Source organism: Bos javanicus, unplaced genomic scaffold, assembly GCF_032452875.1.
Source record: "Bos javanicus breed banteng unplaced genomic scaffold, ARS-OSU_banteng_1.0 tig00001600_1, whole genome shotgun sequence".
NCBI lineage: Eukaryota > Metazoa > Chordata > Mammalia > Artiodactyla > Bovidae > Bos > Bos javanicus.
In genome coordinates this window covers 29602-52010 of record NW_026893620.1, presented here as the reverse complement: position 1 = coordinate 52010, position 22409 = coordinate 29602, and the positions used below count along the sequence as shown (strand labels likewise).

At 39.6% G+C, this 22409-nt stretch overlaps 1 protein-coding gene across 1 annotated transcript in view; it reads left to right on the top strand.

The window, feature by feature from the left end:
- Positions 1 to 22409, top strand: part of LOC133243937 (ATP-binding cassette sub-family C member 4-like) — a 63116-nt gene that overhangs the window by 24110 nt on the left and 16597 nt on the right. Inside the window, exons 5-7 of the mRNA XM_061410645.1 lie at positions 4769 to 4858; positions 5874 to 6037; positions 18361 to 18486. Of these exons, the coding sequence (XP_061266629.1) occupies positions 4769 to 4858; positions 5874 to 6037; positions 18361 to 18486 (380 nt within the window). The remainder of the gene's footprint in view (positions 1 to 4768; positions 4859 to 5873; positions 6038 to 18360; positions 18487 to 22409) is intronic.

Genomic DNA, 22409 nt, shown 5'->3' with positions numbered 1-22409 from the left:
ATTAAAGTATTAAAGGTATCCCATTGATTTTCAATGTTTTTATTCCTAATTCTCATAGTGGTATTTCTGGAAATTTTGTTGTTGTTGTTCATTAAAAGCTTCAAAGCTGTATTTAAAAGTGAACTTCAGGGTTGGATCCATAAAATTAAATCTTGGAGAACAGAATGGATTTGAGAAAAGGAATGATTATATTTTTCAATGGCCCATTTAATCGCATTCAGTACAATTGTGTTAACTAAAGAAAAATATAGTTTCTGGTCTTACGTTTAGATCTTTAATCCATTTTGAGTTTATTTTTGTGTATGGTGTTAGAAAGTGCTCTAATTTCATTTTTTTACAAGTGGTTGACCAGTTTTCCCAGCACCACTTGTTAAAGAAATTGTCTTTAATCCATTGTATATTCTTGCCTCCTTTGTCAAAGATAAGGTGTCCATATGTGCGTGGATTTATCTCAGGGCTTTCTATTTTGTTCCATTGATCTATATTTCTGTCTTCATGCCAGTACCATACTGTCTTGATGACTGTGGCTTTGTAGTAGAGCCTGAAGTCAGGCAGGTTGATTCCTTCAGTTCCATTATTCTTTCTCAAGATAGCTTTGGCTATTTGAGGTTTTTTGTATTTCCATACAAATTGTGAAATTATTTGTTCTAGCTCTGTGAAGAATACTTTTAGTAGCTTGATAGGGATTGCACTGAATCCATAGATTGCTTTGGGTAGTATACTCATTTTCACTATACTGATGCTTCCAATCCATGAACATGGTATATTTCTCCATCTATTAGTGTCCTCTTTGATTTCTTTCACCAGTGTTTTATAGTTTTCTATATATAGGTCTTTTGGAGAAGGAAATGGCAACCCACTCCAGTGTTCTTGCCTGGAGAATCCCATGGATGGAGAAGCCTGGTAGGCTGCAGTCCATGGGGTTGCACAGAGTCGGACACAACTGAAGTGACTTGGCAGCATATATAGGTCTGTAGTTTCTTTAGGTAGATATATTCCTATGTATTTTATTCTTTTCGTTGCAATGGTGAATGGAATTGTTTCCTTAAATTCTCTTTCTATTTTCTCATTATTAATGTATAGGAATGCAAGGGATTTCTATCAGCAGATGAATGGATAAGAAAGCTGTGGTACATATACACAATGGAGTATTACTCAGCCATTAAAAAGAATACATTTGAATCAGTTCTAATGAGGTGGATGAAACTGGAGCCTATTATACAGAGTGAAGTAAGCCAGAAAGAAAAACACCAATACAGTATATTAACGCATATATATGGAATTTAGAAAGATGGTAACAATAACCCTGTATACGAGACAGCAAAAGATACACTGATGTATAGAACAGGATTTTGGACTCTGTGGGAGAGGGAGAGGGTGGGATGATTTGGGAGAATGACATTGAAATATGTATAATATCATATATGAAACGAGTCGCCAGTCCAGGTTCGATGCAGGATACAGAATGCTTGGGGCTGGTGCACTGGGATGACCCAGAGGGATGGTATGGGGAGGGAGGAGGGAGGAGGGTTCAGGATGGGAAACACGTGTATACCTGTGGCAGATTCATTTTGATATATGGCAAAAACCAATACAATATTGTAAAGTTAAATAAAATAAAAGGTATTAAAAAAAGAAAAATATAATTATAACTCAGGCTAAATACAAACTCGCTATATGCTATATGCTATAGTTACAATTGTTTTATTGGCATTAAAGACAATAATTGGATATTTTGGATAAAACTTGAAAATATCCATTGTCTTTAGTAATTTGGGGGAGAATTTGTTGCTGTTCTTTCAAGTTATCTTCATAATACTATATTTCCTTTTTCTTTTTAGTATGCATTATAGAAGTTTTAATAAGACCTGATTTGATGTGTTCAGTGATTTTTATATTGAGAAATGCCACACAACTACTTCATAGCTTACCCTGATCTTAGCTAGTATAAAAGGAATTAGGATTTCAGGTGTCTTTACAAAGAAATTGCCACAGATACACCATGTCAACTGCTGAAAGTCTCTGTGTAAAGTTGTTTCTCAGTATTGTGTTGCCCTGGGTTATTTGCTTTAAAAAATCCTTATTTAATTGTATTATATACTTGAATTTTTATGCGAGAGTAGATCTGAAGTGTTCTCAAGTGAAAGTGTGAAAGTGAAAATCGCTCAGTCGTGTCCGACTCTTTCCGACCCCATGGACTATGTAGTTCATGGAATTCTCCAGGCGAGAATACTAGAGTGGGTAGCCTTTCCTTTTCCAGGGGATCTTCCCAACCCAGGGATCGAACCCATGTCTCCCGCATTGCAGGCATATTCTTTATCAGCTGAGCCAAAAGGGAAGACCTAAGTGTTCTCAGGAGGCACACAAAATGGTAACTACATAAAGTGTGAATATGTTAATTGGTTTTACTACAGAAATTATTTCCCAATGTATATTTTTAACAATAATCATGTTGTCCACCTTAATACATATAATTTTTATTAAAAGATAAAATCCTAATCAAAAGCTAAAACCAAAAAATTTAAATTGAAATTGTCGCTTCTTTTACCTAGTTGCTACTTATGCTGCTTATCTAGAGCTTCTGTTTCTTGGGAATGTTTTTCTTGGCAAAATGTAAAGTGTCTTCTCCTCATCTTTCTTTGAGCATACTCTTGTTAATCTCAGTGCTGTATGAACCCAGGGCCCCTGGCATCTCACTGTGTGTGTTTGGCACAAGGGCTGGTTTCCTCCTGGGTGACATGGAAATGGCAGTGGTGACTGTACACTCTAGCCAGGGTTCTTCATTGTCCCTCATCATATATTTGTTATTCTCTTGCACCTTTCACTGTTTAAGAGATGAGTACTCAGATTTCTCCACAAGTTAGCTAGATGTTTGTCTTTCTAGATTGTGCTTAGCTCCCATAAGTATGTGTGAAATTTCACCAGAACTGCACTGTGAAAACCTTGTTAGGTGTGAGGTCATGGTTCAGTCAAAGCTCACTCTTTGCTGCACAGGTGAGTCATTGTCCACCTGTTTTTCCTTCCTCTTCACACTAACACTTTGGAATGTCACCTTTGGGAAATTTTTGGGCTCTTTTTAGCTGAACTTTGGATGATCTTGTGGGATGTGTCATAAATAAAATGATTTGTCATTTCTGCAAATTTGGTAAAGTTACTTTTGGCTTTTGGTCATTGATTTAAAAATTATTATAAAATATGCACAACATAAAATTTACAATTTTAACTAAATTGGGGAACATTGTTTCCCAACTAGATTAGTGACATTAGTGACATGAAGAGCTGACTCATTGGAAGAGACCCTGATGTTGGGAAAGACTGAAGGCAAAAGAGACAGGGGTGGCAGATGATGAGATGTTTAGATACCTTCACTGACTCAATGGACATGAATTTGAGCAAACTTCAGGAGACAGTGGAGGACTGAGGAGACTGCTGTGCTGCAGTCCATGGCATTGCAAAGAGTTGGGCATGACTTAGTGACTGAACAACAACAATTTAGTGACATTAGGAACATTTACATTGTTGAGGAAACAACACTGCTCTTCATCTCCAGAATTTCATCTTCGCAAAGTGATCCTCTCCATCCAATAAACACTAATTCTCCAGCCGCCCCAGCCCACCCCTACCAGCCATCACCATTCTACTTCAATATTTGAATTTGACTTGGTGTCCCATGTAAGTGGAATCGTAAAATATTTGTCATTCTGTGTCTCGTTTATGTCATATAGCATAATGTCTTAAGGGTTCACTGATGGTGGAGCAGGTGTCAAATTTAATTCCATTTTACAATTGAATAATATTCCATTATAGGTATATACAGCATTCTCTGTATCCATTCATCTGTTAGTGAACATTTGGGTTGTTTCTACCTTTTGCTATTGTGATCATTGCTGCTCTGAACACAAGTGTATCAATATCTGTTCAAGTTCATACACTCAGTTCTTTTGAGTATATTCCCAGAAGTGGAACTGCTGTATTATATGCTAATTTTGTGTTTATTTTTTTGAGGAACAGCCATACTCTCTTCTATGGCAGCTACGTTGTTTTACATCCCCACTTTATCACTGATTTTTCTGTTTAACCTGAGGACTAAATGAAACAGTTTTATGAGCCATGAGACTCTGTTTGGATCTGACTGGTGGTCTTTGAAGCAGCTCATGGTGTCTGTTCAGGTTCCTCAGATCTCTAGGGCATTTTTCTTAACAAATAAAGGAATTGTGCAGCAGAGGCTGTGTTTTTTGTAAAGTCAGCAGACTGGCATTAAGAACAGAGGTTCCTCACAGGAACAGTGTTTTGAACATTATACTCACTCATTTCAGAATGAATAAACTAAGCCCAAAGTGTTTAAATGAGGTCTCGCTCAGAATTAATAATCAATTCCAGATTTATAGTCTGTCCAAGTCCTCTAATTTCTTTCTTTAAGGTAGCCTTTCCACTTTCATGTAGTTTGGCTTAAATTTATTTTGGTTTGTTCTTAAGTCTAAATCAACATCCCTTTTTCCTTCAGGCAGGTTCAAGTTCATTGAGAAGCAGGATGGGGGATTTTGCTTCTACCTCCTGCTCCTCCCTTTGTTGTTCTTATGGGCAGGGCTGCCGCCACATTGAGGAGATGAAGGATGAATGTAGGTCCCTAGAGCCCTGCTGTTCAGGGTCACTCTCTTTATCCTAGCACTGCTCAAGACCCCACAAAAACACACTCCATTTTGCTATGTTGTAAGATTGACTTGGTATCACCTTAGCAATCCAATTCTCTGTATCTTTCTCTCACTAGGTACTTCGTCTGAGTAGCTCGGCCATGGGGAAGACCACCACAGGCCAGATAGTCAACCTGCTGTCCAACGATGTAAATAGGTTTGATCAGGTAAGCTGCTCCTGAGGGATTCTCTTCCATTTCCCATCCTTCTTACTGAATGTAGCTTATTGGGATGCCAGGTGCCAGGGTTTGGTGTCAGCCAGGGTTCTGTTGAGGACCTAAGACAAGGGTTCTTTTTATCCAACTCTCATTTCTTCTGTGTGCAACTTAGATGTAACAATGTGTGTTGTCCTGTGGATGAGAATTTTGTCTTTCTAATAATAGACAGGCAGCAGGATTCTTTCCCAGCTTGGTTAGTGTCCCTAGGGGTCCCCCTGGTGTGGCCCTTCTTGGCACATGGTGTTGGTGTTGCTGGGCTGTCTTCCTCCTCCTCTGATTGATGAAGGCCTGGTGGGCAGGGGTTGTTCTTTCCCTGTTCAGTGCCTGCTGTATAGGGAGCCTGTGAGCAATAATGCCAAGTGGGTGGTCCTCAGCCAGACACAACCTATTCTCTGCCATCCCCTCACACTCTTTTTTCCCGCTCACTTTATGAATAAATCATATTACCCATTGTAGCTGTTGGTCAGATCTGTACTGCACTAGACTGCTTCTCCTTCAAGTATTCATTCATCAAACATGAAGTAAGACTTCTACTCAGTTTCAGGGATAAATTAGGCTTAGTTTTTGTCCCCCAAAAGCCACAGCCTGTCAGGGAGGTAAATACTTAAGTAATTACTGGAGAGAGTAGTAGGTACCATAATATAGGCTCTCCTGGGGAGATGGTGGCTGAATTTTGGAGCAAAGAGAGTTTGGGGAAACCCTGAGCTCATCTGTATTGTGGATAAAATTCAGATCTTCCTCCCAGTGCTGCTGGTTGGGTTCTCCGTGGCTGGTCCTGTGCTGCCTCAGAACAGTGTCATTTGGGGTGGATGTGTGGATTTCTGCTTTAGCAGGTTTAAAATCCACTGTGATCATTTCTGTTTTGGATCCTGTATCTTCTTCACAAGCATATTATTTCTATACTGTGTCCTTACTTGTGTTGTTTTTTTATAATATCCTAAGAAGGCTTATCTTTGTCTTTAAGGTAACGATGTTCTTGCACTATCTGTGGGTAGGGCCACTGCAGGCAATTGCAGTGACTGCCCTGCTCTGGATGGAAACAGGAATATCGTGTCTTGCTGGGATGGCAGTTCTCATTTTCCTTCTGCTGTTGCAAAGCTGCTTTGGGATGTGGTTTTCATCACTCCGGTAAGTCAAACACTGGTTTTAAAAATAGGTAACATATATTTTGGAGAAGGCAATGGCAACCCACTCCAGTACTCTTGCCTGGCAAATCCCGTGGATGGAGGAGCCTGGTAGGCTGCAGTCCATGGGGTCGCTAGGAGTCAGACACGACTGAGCAATTTCATTTTCACTTTTCAGTTTCATGCATTGGAGAAGGAAATGGCAACCCACTCCCAAGTTCTTGCCTGGAGAATCCCAGGGCCCGGGGAGCCTGGTGGGCTGCTGTCTCTAGGGTCGCACAGAGTCAGACACAAGTGAAGCAACTTAGCAGCAGCAGCAGCAGCAGCAACATATTTTTGGTGACAACTACAATCTGTTGGATGCTTTGGTTTAAAAAATAAAATGCCTTCTCTGATCTCTTCTTTGTGTGTATTGTAGACCCTTCAGGCTTAGTTTAGCCAGTGGTGGCTCCAGCTATAAGCTGAAGGATAATCTTGAAGCAGGAAAAGTTATAGGATTTTCCAGACCCTCCCAGCACTGTATCTGAATATGTAGAGTGTCCTTGAGCCCAATGTACCTATATTGAAGTTATTTAAACATTATTAAATAGTAATAATCCTATAGGCTCAAACTTAGCTGTGTGTATTTTTGTTATGCTTGGGTTAGAGTGATTTTTCCAATATGTATATCCATGTCTTATTTTTAATTCAATGTTTCCATTAATTTATGAGTGTCCAAGGACAAAGTCAGTTTTGATTAATTTTCTAAATCAATCTATTTAATTGGAGGCTAATTACTTTACAATATTGTGGTGATTTTTGCCATACATTGACATGAATCAGCCAAATGTATATATGTGCCCCCCATCCTGAACACCCCTCTCACCTCCCTCCCCATCCCGTCCCTCTGGGTTGTCCCAGTGCAGCAGCTTTGAGTGCCCTGTTTCATGCATCAAACTTGAACTGGTCAGATATTTCACATATGGCAATATACATGTTTCAATGCTGTTCTCTCAAATTATCCCACCCTCACCTTCTCCCATAGAGTCAAAAAGTCTGTTCTTTACATCTGTGTCTGTTTTGCTGTGTCGCATATAGGGTCATTGTACTATCTTTCTAAATTCCATATATATGCATTAATAAACTGTATTGATGTTTTTCTTTCTGACTTACTTCACTCTGTATAATAGGCTCCAGTTTCATCCACATCATTAGAACTGATTCAAATGTGTTCTTTTTAATAGCTAAGTGATATTCCATTGTGTATATGTACCACAGCTTTTTTATCCATTCATCTGCTGATGGATATCTAGGTTGCTTCTATGTCCTAGCTATTGTAAACAGTGCTGTGATAAACACTGGGCTACACGTGTCTCTTTCAATTCTGGTTTTCTCAGTGTATATGCCCAGCAGTGGGATTGGAGGGTCATATGGCAGTTCTAGTTCCAGTTTTTTAAGGAATCTCCACACTGTTCTCCATAGTGGCTGTACTAGTTTGCATTCCCACCAACAGTGTAAGAGGGTTCCCTTTTCTCCAGCATTTATTGTTTGTAGACTTTTTGATAGCAGCCATTCTGACCATCATGAGATGGTACCTTGTTGTGGTTTTGATTTGCATTTCTCTGATAATTAGTGATGTTGAGGATCTTTTCATGTGTTAGCCCTCTTTATGTCTTATTTGGAAAAATGTCTGTTTGGTTCTTTGGCCCATTTTTGGATTGGGTCATTTATTTTTTCAGTATTGAGCTGAATGAGCAGGTTGTATATTTTTAAGCTTAATTCTTTGTCAGTTGCTTTGTTTGCTACTATCTCTCCCATTCTGAAGGCTGTCTTTTCACCTTGTTTATAGTTTTCTTCATTGTAAAAGAGCTTTTAAATTTAACTAGTTCCCATTTGTTTATTTTTGCTTTTATTTCCATTACTTTGGGAGGTGGGTCATAGAGGATCTTTCTGTGATTTATGTCAGAGTGTTTTGCCTATGTTTTCCTCTAGGAGTTTTATAGTTTCTGGTCTTACATTTAGATCTTTCTTCCATTTTGAGTTTATTTTTGTGTATGGTATTAGAAAGTGTTCTAATTTCATTCTTTTACAGGCAGTTGACCAGTTTCCCCAGCAAAACTTGTTAAGGAGATTGTCTTTTCTCCATTGCATATTTTTGCCTCCTTTGTCAAAGATAAGGTATCCATAGATAGGTGTGTGGATTTATCTCTGGACTTTCTGTTTTGTTCCATTGATCTATATTTCTGTCTTTGTGCCAGTACCATACTGTCTTGATGACTGTAGCTTTGTAGTAGAGCCTGAAGTCAGGCAGGTTGATTCCTCCAGTTCCATTCTTCTTTCTCAAGATTGCTTTGGGTAGTCAAGGTTTGTTATATTTCCATACAAATTGTGAAATTATTTGTTCTAGTTCTCTGAAAAATACTGATGGTAGCTTGATAGGGATTGCATTGAATCTATAGATTGCTTTGGTTAGTATACTCATTTTCACTATATTGAGTCTTCCAATCCATGAACATGGTATATTTCTCCTTCTATTTATGTCATCTTTGATTTCTTTCATCAGTGTTTTATAGTTTTCTATATACAGGTCCTTTGTTTCTTTATGTAGATTTATTTCTAAGTATTTTATTCTTTTCATTACAGTGGTGAATGAAATTGTTTTCTTAATTTCTCTTTCTGTTTTCTCATTGTTAGTGTATAGGAATGCAAGTGATTTCTGTGTATTAATTTTATATCCTGCAACTTTACTATAATCATTGATTAACTCTTGTAATTTTCTGGTGGTGTCCTTAGGGTTTTCTATGTAGAGGATCATGTCATCTGCAAACAGTGAGAGTTTTACTTCTTTTCCAATCTGGATTCCTTGTATTTCTTTTTCTTTTCTGATTGCTGTGGCCCAAACTTCCAAAACTATGTTGAATAGTAGTGGTGAGAGTGGGCACCCTTGTCTTGTTCCTGACTTTAGGGGAAATGCTTTCAATTTTTCACCATTGAGGATAATGTTTGCTGTGGGTTTATTATATATGGCTTTTATTATGTTGAAATATATTCCTTCTATGCCTGCTTTCCGAAGGGTTTTTTTTTTTTTTTATCACAAATGGATGTTGAATTTTGTCAAAGGCTTTCTGTACATCTATTGAGATAATCATATGGTTTTTATCTTTCAATTTGTTACTGTGGTGTATCACATTGATTGATCTGCAAATATCAATGAATCCTTGCATCCCTGGGATAAAGCCCACTTTGTCATGATGTATGATCTTTTTAATATGTTGTTGGATTCTCTTTGCTAGAATTTTGAGAATTTTTACATCTATGTTCATCAGTGATATCGGCCTGTAGTTTTCTTTTTTTGTGGCATCTTTGTCTGGTTTTGGTATTAGGGTGATGGTGGCCTCATAGAATGAGTTTGGGAGTTTCCCTTCCTCTGCAATTTCCTGGAAGAGTTTGAGTAGGATAGGTGTTAGCTCTTTAAATTTTTGGTAGAATTCACCTGTGAAGCCATCAGGTCCTGGGCTTTTGTTTATTGGAAGATTTTTGATTACAGTTCTGATTTTCATGTTTGTGATTGGTCTGTTAAGATTTTCTATTTCTTCCTTGTTCAGTTTTGGAAGGTTGTACTTTCCTAAGAATTCATCCATTTCTTCCAAGTTGGCCATTTTATTCACATATATTTGCTGATACTAGTCTCTTATGATCTTTTGTATTTATGTGTTGTCTGTTGTGATTTCTCCATTTTCATTTCTAATTTTGTTGACTTGATTCTTCTCCATTTTTTCCCTTGATGAGTCTGGCTAATGATTTGCCTATTTTATTTACCTTCTCAAGGAACCATCTTTTTTAGTTCTGTTGATTTTTGCTATAGTCTCCTTTGTTTCTTTTTCATTAATTTCTGCTCTAATTTTTATGATTTCTTTCCTTCAACTAACCTGAGGTTCTTCATTTGTTTTTTTTCCTAGTTGGTTTAGGTGTAAAGATAGGTTATTTATTTGATTTTTCTCTTGTTTCTTGATTTTTCTCTTGTATTGCTATGAACATTTGTCTTAGCCCTGCTTTTACTGAATCCCATAAGTTTTGGATTGTTGGGTTTTCATTTTCATTTGTTTCTATGCATATTTTGATTTCCTTTTTGATTTTTTCCATTATTTGCTGGTTATTCAGAAGTGTGTTGTTTAGCCTCCATATGTTTGTATTTTTAATAGTTTTTTTCCTCTAGTTGACATCTAATCTTACCACGTTGTGATCCAAAAAGATCTTTGAAATGATTTTTTTTTTTTTTTTTTGAATTTACTAAGGCTAGATTTATGGTCCAGGATGTGGTCTATCCTGGTGAATATTCCATGTGCACTTGAGAAAAAGGTGAAATTCATTGTTTTGGGTGAAATGTCCTATAGATATCAATTAGGTTTAACTGGTCCAGTGTATCATTTGAAGTTTGAGTTTCCTTGCTAATTTTCTGTTTGGTTGATCTATCCATAGATGTGAGTGGGGTACTAAATTTTCCCACTATTATTGTGTTACTGTTAGTTTCCCCTTTCAAACTTGTTAGCATTTGCCTTGTGTATTGAGGTGCTCCAATGTTGGGTGTATGAAAGTGAAAGTGAAAGTCGCTCAGACGTGTCTGACTCTTTGCAACCCCATAGACTTTATAGTCCATGGAATTCTCCAGGCCAGAATACTGGAGTGGATAACCTTTCCCTTCTCCAGGGGATCTTCCCATCCCAGGGATTGAACCCAGGTCTCCCATGTTGCAGGCAGATTCTTTACCAGCTGAGCCACAAGGGAAGCCCAAGAATACTGGAGTGGGTCTCCTGTCCCTTCTCCAGTGGATCTTCCCAACCCAGGAATCGAACCGGGGTCTCCCATATTGCAGTTGGATTCTTTACCAGCTGAACCACAAGGGAAGGCCAAGAATACTGGAGTGGGTAGCCTATCCCTTCTCTAGAGGATCTTCCTGCTTCAGGAATCAAATCAGGGTCTCCTCCATTGCAGGCAGATTCTTTACAAACTGAGCTATGAGGGAAGCCCTTGTTTGGTGCATATATATTTATAATTGTTATATCTTCTTGGATTGGTCCTTTGACCATTATGTAGTGTCCTTCTTCGTCTCTTTTCACAGCCTTTCTTTCAAAGTCTATTTTATCTGATATGAGTATTGCTACTTCTGCTTTCTTTTGGTCTCCATTTGCATGAAATACCTTTTCCAGCCCTTTACTTTCAGTCTGTATGTGTCCCTTGGTTTGAGGTGGGTCTCTTGCAGACAGCATATATAGGGGTTTGTTTTGAATTCTTTCAGCCAGTCTTTGTCTTTTTATTGGGACATTCAACCCATTTACATTTAAGGTAATTATTGATAATTGTGATCCTGTTGCCATTTATTTTGTTATTTTGGGTTTGAGTTTATAAACCTTTTCTGTGTTTCCTGTCTAGAGAAGATCCTTTAGCGTTTGTTGAAGATCTGGTTTGGTGGTGCTGAATTCTCTCAGCTTTTGCTTGTCTGTAAAGCTTTTGATTTCTCCTTCATATTTGAATAAGATGCTTGCTGGGTATAGTAATCTGGGTTGTAGGTTTTTTCTCTTTCATCACTTTAAGCATGTCCTGCCATTCCTTTCTGGCCTGAAGAGTTTCTATTGAAAGGTCAGCTGTTATCCTTATGGGGATCTCCTTGTGGATTATTTGTTGCTTTTCCCTTGCTGCTTTAAATATTTTCTCTTTGTGTTTGATCTTTGTTAGTTTGATTAATATGTGTCTTGGGGTGTTTCACCTTGGGTTTATCCTGTTTGGCACTCTCTGGGTTTCTTGGACTTTGGTGGCTATTTCCTTCTCCACTTTAGGGAAGTTTTCAACTATTGTCTCCTCAAATTTTCTCATGCCCTTTCTTTTCATCTTCTTCTTCTGGGATTCCTATGATTTGAATGTTGGGACATTTTACATTGTCCCAGAGGTCTCTGAGGTTGTCCTCAGTTCTTTTAATTATTTTTTCTTTTTTCCTCTCTGCTTCATTTATTTTCACCATTCTATCTTCCATCTCACTTATCCTATCTTCTGCCTCAATTATTCTACTGTTGGTTTCCTCCAGAGGGCTTTTGATCTCAGTTATTGCATTATTCATTATTGATTGACTCTTCTTTGTCTCTTCTAGGTCCTTGTTAAACATTTCTTGCATCTTCTCAATCCTTGTCTCTATCTATTTATCTGTAATTCCATTTTGTTTTCAAGATTTTGGATCATCTTTACTATAATTATTCTGAATTCTTTTTCAGGTAGATTCCCTATCTCCTCCTCTTTTGTTTGATTTTGTGGGCATTTATCACGTTGCTTTACCTGCTGAATATTTCTCTGCCTTTTCATTTTGTTTAGATTGCTGGGTTTGGGGTGCCTTTTTTGTTTACTGGCAGTTCATGGTTCCTCTGTATTGTGGCACCTTCTCCCTGTGGGTGAAGTTGGACTAGTGGTTTATCAAGGTTTCCTGGTTAGGGGAGCTTGTGTCTATGTTCTGGTGGGTGGAAATGGATCTCTTCTCTCTGAAGTGCCATGAAGTGTCTGGTAGTGAGTTTTGGGGTATCTATGGGTTTGGCATGGCTTTGAGCAGCCTGTCTTTTAATGCTCAGGGCTGTGTTCCTGCTTTACTGGAGAATTAGCATGGTATAGCTTGCTCTGGAACTTGTTAACTCTTGGGTGGAGCTGGTTTAAGTGTAGGAATGTATCCTTTTGGGTGAGCTCTTGTCTATTAATATTCCATGGATCAGGAGTTCCCTGATGTTCTCAAGTTTTGAAGTTAAACCTTCTCCCTCTGGCTTTCAGTCTTATTCTTACAGTAGCCTCAAGACTTCTCCATCCATATAACACAGATGATAAAACATCTAGGTTGGTGGTGAAACAATTCTCCACAGTGAGGGACACCCAGAGAGGTTCACAGACTTACATGGAGAAGAGGGAGAAGGGAGATAGAGGTGACCAGGGGACTCAAAAAGGGAGAGAGCAATCTAGCCAGTAATCAATTCCCTAAGTGTTCTCCACAGCTCAGAACACCCAGAGGCATTCACAGAGTTAAGTAGAGAAGAGAAAGGGGAGGGAGGAGATATAGGTGATCTGGGGGAGAAAAAGGGAGACAGCAATAAAGCCAGCCAGCAATTTCACACACCTAAGTGAAAATGGGTACTGAAGATTATATTCCTAAAGGTACAAAATTGAAAACAAATACCAAAAAGAAAAGATTAAAAATCTAGAGTGGAGGTTAGACGCTCAGAAATACAATATTAAAATTATAAAACAAAATCAATCACAAAATTATGAAAAATGTATATGTGAAGTTGCTTTAAAAATGGGGTCTTTTTTGCAAGACAATAGGTTATAAAAATGAAAAAGGAGTAATAAGGAACTTAAATTAAAAAATTAAAAAGTGATAATAGTAAAAATATATCTAGGAATTTCTCTGAAGCTGTTGTGGGCAGTGTGGGGTCAGTTCAGTTTCAGATAGTTCCTTGTTCCAGCTTGTACTTCTTCTCAAGGTCTATCAGCTCCCTCCAATGCTTAGTCAATGTTAACTACATGGTTTTAATCTGTTGCACCTGTCACTTCCAGAGCGGTTCCCTCTTTGCTAATTTTGGCTTCCTCTGTTTGCAAGTCTCTTCAGTGTCTAATTTCCATCCTGACACAAGGGGGCAAAGGTGGTCACTTATTTAGGCTCACTTGTTCAGTTGTGTTGTGGGGAGGGAGGGACAATGCAAACAGATTTCTCTGGCATGTGTGGGGAATGTTCACAGTGTAAGGACCACACTGGGTTTGCCAAAGCTCAAGGTGACATGTGCTTCCTGGGTCTACACTGCTCAGGCTCCAGGGTGCTCTGCAGGGGTACTGTCCAAAGTGGGTCTTCCTTTTCGGGAACTTCCCAGGTCTAAGCTGCTCAGGTTCTTGGGTGCTCCACAAGGGCACAGAGTCGGTTGGGTGTGCATTTTGTGCCCTTCCCAGGTCCAAGCAGCTCAGGTGACCAGGTGCTTGGCGAGTGCACTGTCCCAGGTGGTCTGTGTGTCTTAATCACCTCCCTGGTTCTGGCCGGTTGGTGCCCCGGTGCGCCGCAGGAGCACCATCTCAGGTGTGCCATGTGGGAGGTGTGTCTCCTCTGGAGAGCTGATCTCAGGCTGTGACACTCCTGGCAGATGTCAACCATCCAGGATACCAGGAGAACGTGGTTAGCAACTGGGAGCCTGCTCGCAGTTTGGTGGAGGATGCCGGTCCCTGGGGCGGAGATTGCAGCAGCCCCTTGCCCTGCAGCTCTGGCTGCACACCTGCCTCTCTGCCTCTGGGGAGTGGGGGAGGGCTGGGGGGTGACTAGCTCTTCTTTGGTGTTAGCTCAATCCTTTGTTCTGTGTGCAGGCCAGGCTGTGCGTTAGAGCCTTTTGCGGGAAAGTTCTCTCTTTTTTGTTCTCTCTGGCAATCCCACAGTTTGGGTTTCTATCTCATGTTAACTCCCTCAGATTGTCCTCAGGGCATTAAGGCCCAGTCCTTATCCTAAGCACTGATTATGCAGCCTGTGCCTCCCTGTCCAGTCCACACTTGTTGGTAGTGGATGCGAGTGTCTGGGCTACTTCTCCACAGGCAGCTGCGGTTAGGTGCATATTGTGTGTGTGTGTGTGTGTGTGTGTGTTTCCTTCTGGTTATGTTGCCCTCTGAGATTCCAAAACACCCCACAGACCTGCCTGTGAAAGGATTTCCTACTGTGTGGAAACTTCTCCTCCTGCACAACTCCCTCCCCAGGACAGGTCTTTGTCCCTAACTCTTTTTGTCTCTCTTTTTGGCTTTTATATTTCGTCCTCCCTCTTTTCAAAGAGAATAGTCTACCTTTCTGGGTGCCTGGTTTCCTCCGCCAGCGTTTAGAAGTTGTTTTGTGGAAGTTGCTCGGCATGCAAATGATCTTTTGATGAATTTGTGGGTGGAAAGTGGTCTCCGAATCCTTTTCCTCTGTCATCTTAGGACTGTCGCTGGTCTTGATTAATTATGTCTTTATTTTTCTTTAATTAATATATTTATTTTACTTTACAATATTGTATTGGTTTTTCCATACATTGACTTGAATCCACCATGAGTGTACATATGTTCCTTTGAACCCCTCTCCCACCTCCCTCCCCATCCCGTCCTTCAGGGTCATCCCAGTGCACCAGCCCCGAGTACCCTGTATCATGCATTGAACCTGGACTGGCGATTTGTTTCACACATGATAATTTACATGTTTCAATGCCATTCTCCCATATCATCCCACCCTTGCCCTCTCCCACAGAATCCAAAAGACTGTTATACACATCTGTGTCTCTCTTGCTGTCTCACATACAGGGTTATCATTACGTTCTTTCTAAATTCCATATATATACGTTAATATACTGTATTGGTGTTTTTCTTTCTGGCTTACTTCACTCTGTATAATGGGCTCCAGTTTCATCCACCTCATTAGAACTGATTCAAGTGTATTCTTTTTAATGGCTGAGTAATATTCCATTGTGTATCTGTGTACACAGCTTTCTTATCCATTCATCTGCTGATGAACATCTAGGTTGGTTCCATGTCCTGGCTATTATAAACAGTGCTGTGATGAACATTGGGGTACACATGTCTCTTTCAATTCTGGTTTCCTCAGTGTGTATGTCCAGCAGTGGGATTGCTGGGTCATATGGCCGTTCTATTTCCAGTTTTTAAAGGAATCTCCACACTGTTCTCCATAGTGGCTGTACTAGTTTGCATTCCCACCAACAGTGTAAGAGGGCTCCCTTTTCTCCACACCCTCTCCAGCATTTATTGCTTGTAGACTTTTGGATCGCAGCCATTCTGACTGGCATGAAATCCTACCTCATTGTGGTTTTGATTTACATTTCTCTGATAATGAGTGATGTTGAGCATCTTTTCATCTGTTAGCCATCTGTATGTCTTCTTTGGAGAAATGTTTGTTTAGTTCTTTGGCCCACTTTTTGATTGGGTCTTCTGTTTTTCTGGAATTGAGCTGCAGGAGTTACTTGTATATTTTTGAGATTAATTCTTTAATTGCTTCGTTTGCTATTATTTTCTCCCATTCTGAAGGCTGTCTTTTCACCTTGCTTATAGTTTCCTTTGTTGTGCAGAAGCTTTTAAGTTTAATTAGGTCCCATTTGTTTATTTTTGCTTTTATTTCCAATATTCTGGGAGGTGAGTCATAGAGGATCCTGCTGTGGTTTATGTCAGAGAGTGGTTTTTTTATTATTATTACTTTTTTTAAATTTTAAAATATTGTATTGGTTTTACCATATATCAACATGAATCTGCCTATGTTTTTCTCTAGGAGTTTAATAGTTTCTGGTCTTACATTTAGATCTTTCTTCCATTTTGAGTTTATTTTTGTGTATGGCATTAGAAAGTGTTCTAGTTTCATTCTTTTACAAGTAGTTGACCAGTTTTCCAAGCACCACTTGTTAAAGAGATTGTCTTTTCTCCATTGTATATTCTTGCCTCCTTTGTCAAAGATAAGTGTCCATAGGTGCGTGGATTTATCTCTGGGCTTTCTATTTTGTTCCATTGATCTATATTTCTGTCTTTGTGCCAGTACCATACTGTCTTGATGACTGTGGCTTTGTAGTAGAGCCTGAAGTCAGGCAGGTTGATTCCTCCAGTTCTATTCTTCTTTCTCAAGATTGCTTTGCCTATTCGAGGCTTTTTGTATTTCCATACAAATTGTGAAATTATTTGTTCTAGTTCTCTGAAAAATACCATTGGTAGCTTGATAGGGATTGCATTGAATCTAGGTTGTTTTGGGTAGTATACTCAGTTTCAATATATTGATTTTTCTGATCCATGAACACAGTATATTTCTCCATGTATTAGTGTCCTCTTTGATTTCCTTTACCAGTGTTTTATAGTTTTCTATATATAGGTCTTTTGTTTCTTTAGGTAGATATATTCCTAAGTATTTTATTCTTTTCGTTGCAATGGTGAATGGAATTGTTTCCTTAATTTCTCTTTCTGTTTTCTCATTGTTAGTATGTAGGAATGCAAGGGATTTCTGTGTGTTAATTTTATATCCTTCAACTTTACTATATTCATTGATTAGCTCTAGTAATTTTCTGTGGAGTCTTTAGGGTTTTCTCTGTAGAGGATCATGTCATCTGCAAACAGTGAGAGTTTTACTTCTTCTTTTCCAGTCTGAATTCCTTTTATTTATTTTTCTGCTCTGATTGCTGTGGCTAAAACTTCCAAAACTATGTTGAATAGTAGTGGTGCAAGTGCGCACCCTTGTCTTGTTCCTGACTTTAGGGGAAATGCTTTCAATTTTTCACCATTGAGGGTAATGTTTGCTGCGGGTTTGTCATATATAGTTTTTATTATGTTGAGGTATGTTCCTTCTATTCCTGCTTTCTGGAGGGTTTTTATCTTAAATGGATGCTGAATTTTGCCAAATTATGTCTTTATTAGGACTTCTCTGGTGGCTTAGATGGTAAAGCATCTGCCTACAATGTGAGAGACCCAGGTTCGATCCCTGGGTCAGGAAGATCCTCTGGAGAAGGAAATGGCAACCGACTCCAGTAGTTTCACCTCAAAAATCCCATGGACAGAGGAGTGTGATAGGCTGCAGTCCATGGGGTGGAAAAGAGTTGGACATGACTGAGTGACTTCACTTTCACTTTCATAAAGTCCCACAGTCTCAGCAGCATATGTGATAGAAAAGTAACTGGTGATGAAGGGCCTAATGGTGATGAGTGAGAGCTGAGGAAGGTTCCAGAGGGTTGGAAGTGGGTCATGTCCAGATTGTCAGGTGGTGAAGGCGTGTTGTTTGAAGCTAGGTGAGTTCTTTTGTGTCTGTGTGTACCTTTATGTGAGGTATTTTTCTTTACTTGAAATTCCCTTTCCTCTATTTGCTGTGGATAGATGTTCCTTATCCTTTGAGGCCCTGTTCCAGTGCTACAAGGTCTCTGAAGTTTTTCTTGTTCTCCTTTCCTGATGTTATTAGCAGCCTCATCTTTTCTGTTCCCCAGAATTTTACTCCTATTTTATTACAGCACAGACACTGTTTTCCTGTTAGATTCCTTTCTGCCTTTCCTGTTCAACCTCCATCTTCTTGGGCAGATGGTTTGTATCTGACTCACTTCAGGTCTTCCTTGGCTGTTACTGCAAGTTCTCTGAGTTAGTCTTTGAATTAGGCTGCGTTGTTGACTTCCTAGAAGTCTTTTTCTCCATTTGTACTTTGAGTAGTACCTTCTTGTGATGTCAGCACAGAAGAGCTATAGAGAATCATTTGATCTCTGGTCCCTCCCTGTGCCCCCTGCTGCTGCTGCCACAGAAAGTTAGTACATGATCACTATGGCTCATCTCTCATGTCTTTCCCCTTAGGAGTAAGACTGCAGCTCTCACAGATGACAGGATCAGGACCATGAGTGAATTTATAAGTGGCATCAAATCAGTAAAAATGAATGCTTGGGAAAAGTCACTTATAGACCTTATTACCAGATTGAGAAGGTAAGTTTTTGTATATGTCACACCATATTTTTGTACTCCCCTCCACATTTTTAACTGAATTTACTTATTATTTTTGGAGGATAATTACTTTATAATGTTGTGGTGGTCTCTGCTATATGTCAAGGTGAATCAGCCATAATTGTGTGTGTGTATGTGTGTGTATGTGTGTGTGTGTGTGTGTGTGTGTATCCCCATCTTCCTGAATCTCCACCTTCCACTCCCCCATTCCACCTCTCTAGGTCATCACAAAGCACCAGGCTAGCCTCCCTGTTTTGTATAGCAGCTTCTTGCTAGTTATCTATTTTACACATGACAGCATATACATGCCAATGCTACTTTCTCAATTTGTCCTACCTTCTCCCTCCCACTTTGTGTCTCTGAAATTCTTCTCTGCATCTGTGTCTCCATTTATTTTCTGTGAATAGGTTCATCAGTTCTATTTTTCTAGATTCCATATATATGCATTAATATTTGCTTTTCTCTTTCTGACTTACCTCACTCTGTATAACAGGTTCTAGGTTCACCTACGTTACTACAATTGACTTTTCTGAATTAATTTTGAAGTCTTACCAAGTTTTTCACATTACAATGAACTTAAATACTATGCACTCCACCCCCAACATGTGGCAGAAAGTTTAAGTAGAACGGGAAGACATCATTTTAACCTGCTCTTCCACTTACTGTCTTCTTAAAGGAAAATTTTGTATAATGCTTCTTCAGTACAGTTCAGTCACTCAGTTGTGTTCGAGTCTTTGTGACCCCATGAATTGCAGCACGCCGGGCCTCTCTGTCCATCACCAAATCCCGGAGTTTACCCAAACTCATGTCCATTGAGCCGGTGATGTCATCCAGCCATCTTATCCTCAGTCATTCCCTTCTTCTCCTGCCCCCAATCCCTCCCAGCATCAGAGTTTTTTTTCCAATGAGTCAACTCTTCGCATGAGGTGGCCAAAGTATTGGAGTTTCACCTTTAGCATCAGTCCTTCCAATGAACACCCAGGACTGATCTCCTTAAGGACAGACTGGTTGGATCTCCTTGCAGTCCAAGGGACTCTCAAGAGTCTTCTCCAACACCACAGTTCAAAAGCATCAATTCTTCGGCGCTCAGCTTTCTTCACAGTCCAACTCACATCCATACATGATCACTGGAAAAAACATAGCCTTGACTAGATGGACCTTTGTTGGCAAAGTAATGTCTCTGCTTTTGAATATGCTATCTAGGTTGGTCATAACTTTCCTTCCAAGAAGTAAGTATCTTTTAATTTCATGGCTGCAGTCACCATCTGCAGTGATTTTGGAGCCCCCAAAATAAAGTCTGACACTGTTTCCACTGTTTCCCCATCTACTTCCCATGAAGTGATGGGACCAGATGCCATGATGTTAGTTTTCTGAGTGTTGAGCTTAAAGCCAACCTTTTCACTCTCCTCTTTCACTTTCATCAAGAGGCTCTTTAGCTCCTCTTCACTTTCTGCCATAAGAGTGGTGTCATCTGCATATCTGAGGTTATTGATATTTCTCTCAGCAATCTTGATTCCAGCTTGTGTTTCTTCCAGTCCAGGGTTTCTCATGATGTACTCTGCATAGAAGTTAAATAAGCAGGGTGACAATATACAGCCTGGAAGTACTCCTTCTCCTATTTGGAACCAGTCTGTTGTTCCATGTCCAGTTCTAACTGTTGCTTCCTGACCTACATATAGGTTTCTCAAGAGGCAGGTCAGGTGGTCTGGTATTCCCATCTCTTTCAGAATTTTCCACAGTTTATTGTGATCCACACAGTCAAAGGCTGTGGCATAGACAATAAGCAGAAATAGATGTTTTTCTGGAACTTTCTTCCTTCTTTGATGATCCAGCTGATGTTGGCAATTTGATCTCTGGTTCCTCTGCCTTTTCTAAAGCCATCTTGAACATCTGGAAGTTCATGGTTCACGTATTGCTGAAGACTGGCTTGGAGAATTTTGAGCATTACTTTACTAGTGTGTGAGATGAGTGCAATTGTGTGGTAATTTGAGCATTCTTTGGCATTGCCCTTCTTTGGGATTGAAATGAAAACTGACCTCTTCCAGTCCTGTGGCCAGTCCTGAGTTTTCCAAAGTTGCTGGCATATTGAGTGCAGCACTTTCACAGCATCATCTTTCAGGATTTGAAATAGCTCAACTCGAATTCCATCACCTCCACTAGCCTTGTTTGTAGTCACGCTTCCTAAGGCCCACTTGACTTCATATTCCAGGATGTGTGGCTCTAGGTGAGTGATCACACCATCATGATTATCTTGATTGTGAAGGTCATTTTTGTACAGTTCTTCTGTGTATTCTTGCTACCTCTTCTTAATATCTTCTGCTTCTGTTAGGTCCATACCATTTCTGTCCTTTATCGAGCCCAGCTTTGCATGAAATGTTCCCTTGGTATCTCTAATTTTCTGAAGAGATCTCTAGTCTTTCCCGTTCTATTGTTTTCCTCTTTTTCTTTGCGTTGATCACTGAGGAAGGCTTTCTTATCTCTCCTTGCTATTCTTTGGAACTCTGCATTCAGATGCTTATATCTTTCCTTTTCTCCTTTGCTTATGCTTCTTATACAGAAATGAATTTCCAAGTATTTCTTAGTACCACAAACACCCAAAAGCAGTAATTTCAAGGTGTTAGTAGTTTTTCCTGTCTTTTATGTTTATTTTTACCTAATGATACACCTTAGCTTTTTCATTGTCTGTAAAGGTCTTTCACATATGGAAATCAATTACAAAAGAACTCCACAAGGTAAGTTTTGTTTTCATATCCAATATAGAAACATGAACAGAGACATGGTGGTTAAATGTTTCAGATAGAAGAGTATCTAATTGCTGGAAATCAGTCTTTAGCTGAAAAGTCCAAAGCCTTTGTTTCTGATGATGATAGCAAGTGTATTTTCTGTCCGCCCATGACATCTGTCCTATATTGGAGTTTGTGTGTGAGGCAGTTTCCTCTCTCCACCCCAGCTAACGTCCTCTGCTTTGTACAACTTCAGGATCCTGGGCAGAACCTGTTTTTCTGTTTCTTCTCTTGAAGCAGGTGGCTTTTGCCTATTGTCAATGCAGGGTACAGGATGGGCTTGTTGTCGTTATTTAGTCTCTAAATTGTGTTCGTCTCTTTATGACCCCATGTAGTATAGCCTGCTAGGCCCCTCTGTCCATGGGATTTTCCAGGCAAGAGTACTGGAGTGGGCTGCCATTTCCTTCTCTACAGAAGATGCTAGTATTTGAGACAATGACATTCAAACTAAAACTATAGTTTGATGTAAGACAAATGGTGAGATTGTAGAGATTGGATGTAACTATATCAGGCAAAACTTTATGAATCATTATTATTCATTCCAAACAGAGACATGAAAACACTGTTGTTTTCTTTGTAGAGTACTTTTCTACATTCTCTTGTCTATGGTATTTTTCTACATCTTTCATTTAAATATCTGGTGAGTGTTTTACTCCAGTACAGGGTACTTAGAATTCTCTGGTATCTCCCTGTCACTTCTTACTTTGCACCTTTGTGGGGGCCCTCCCTCTGATGGGAATACACTCTCATCTTCCTTATTCTCTGGCCTCTGCCAACCCTGACTTCAGCTTATCTTCTTAAGATCCACATTCATGCAACTTGCTCTCACTCCACTGCTCCATGTTACACAACTCTGCTCTAGGCTCCTGTGGGGGCTGTATGGCTGCCTCTGTCTAATGTCTTGGTGTGTCACAGTCTTGGGGTGTCTTATTCTGTTCCTCCACAAGTTCATGAGCTCCTGGAGGTGATGGGCTGTGTCTTTCTGTCATCAGTGAGGAGCCTGGCACAGGACTTGTGGTTTTGAATGCATGTTGAATGAATGTTCAAGCTCAGTCTCATTGGTCCAAAATGTTTATAAAAGTGTGACTCTAAGTCTTCTTTTAGTTGTAAGAGTGAAGTGGT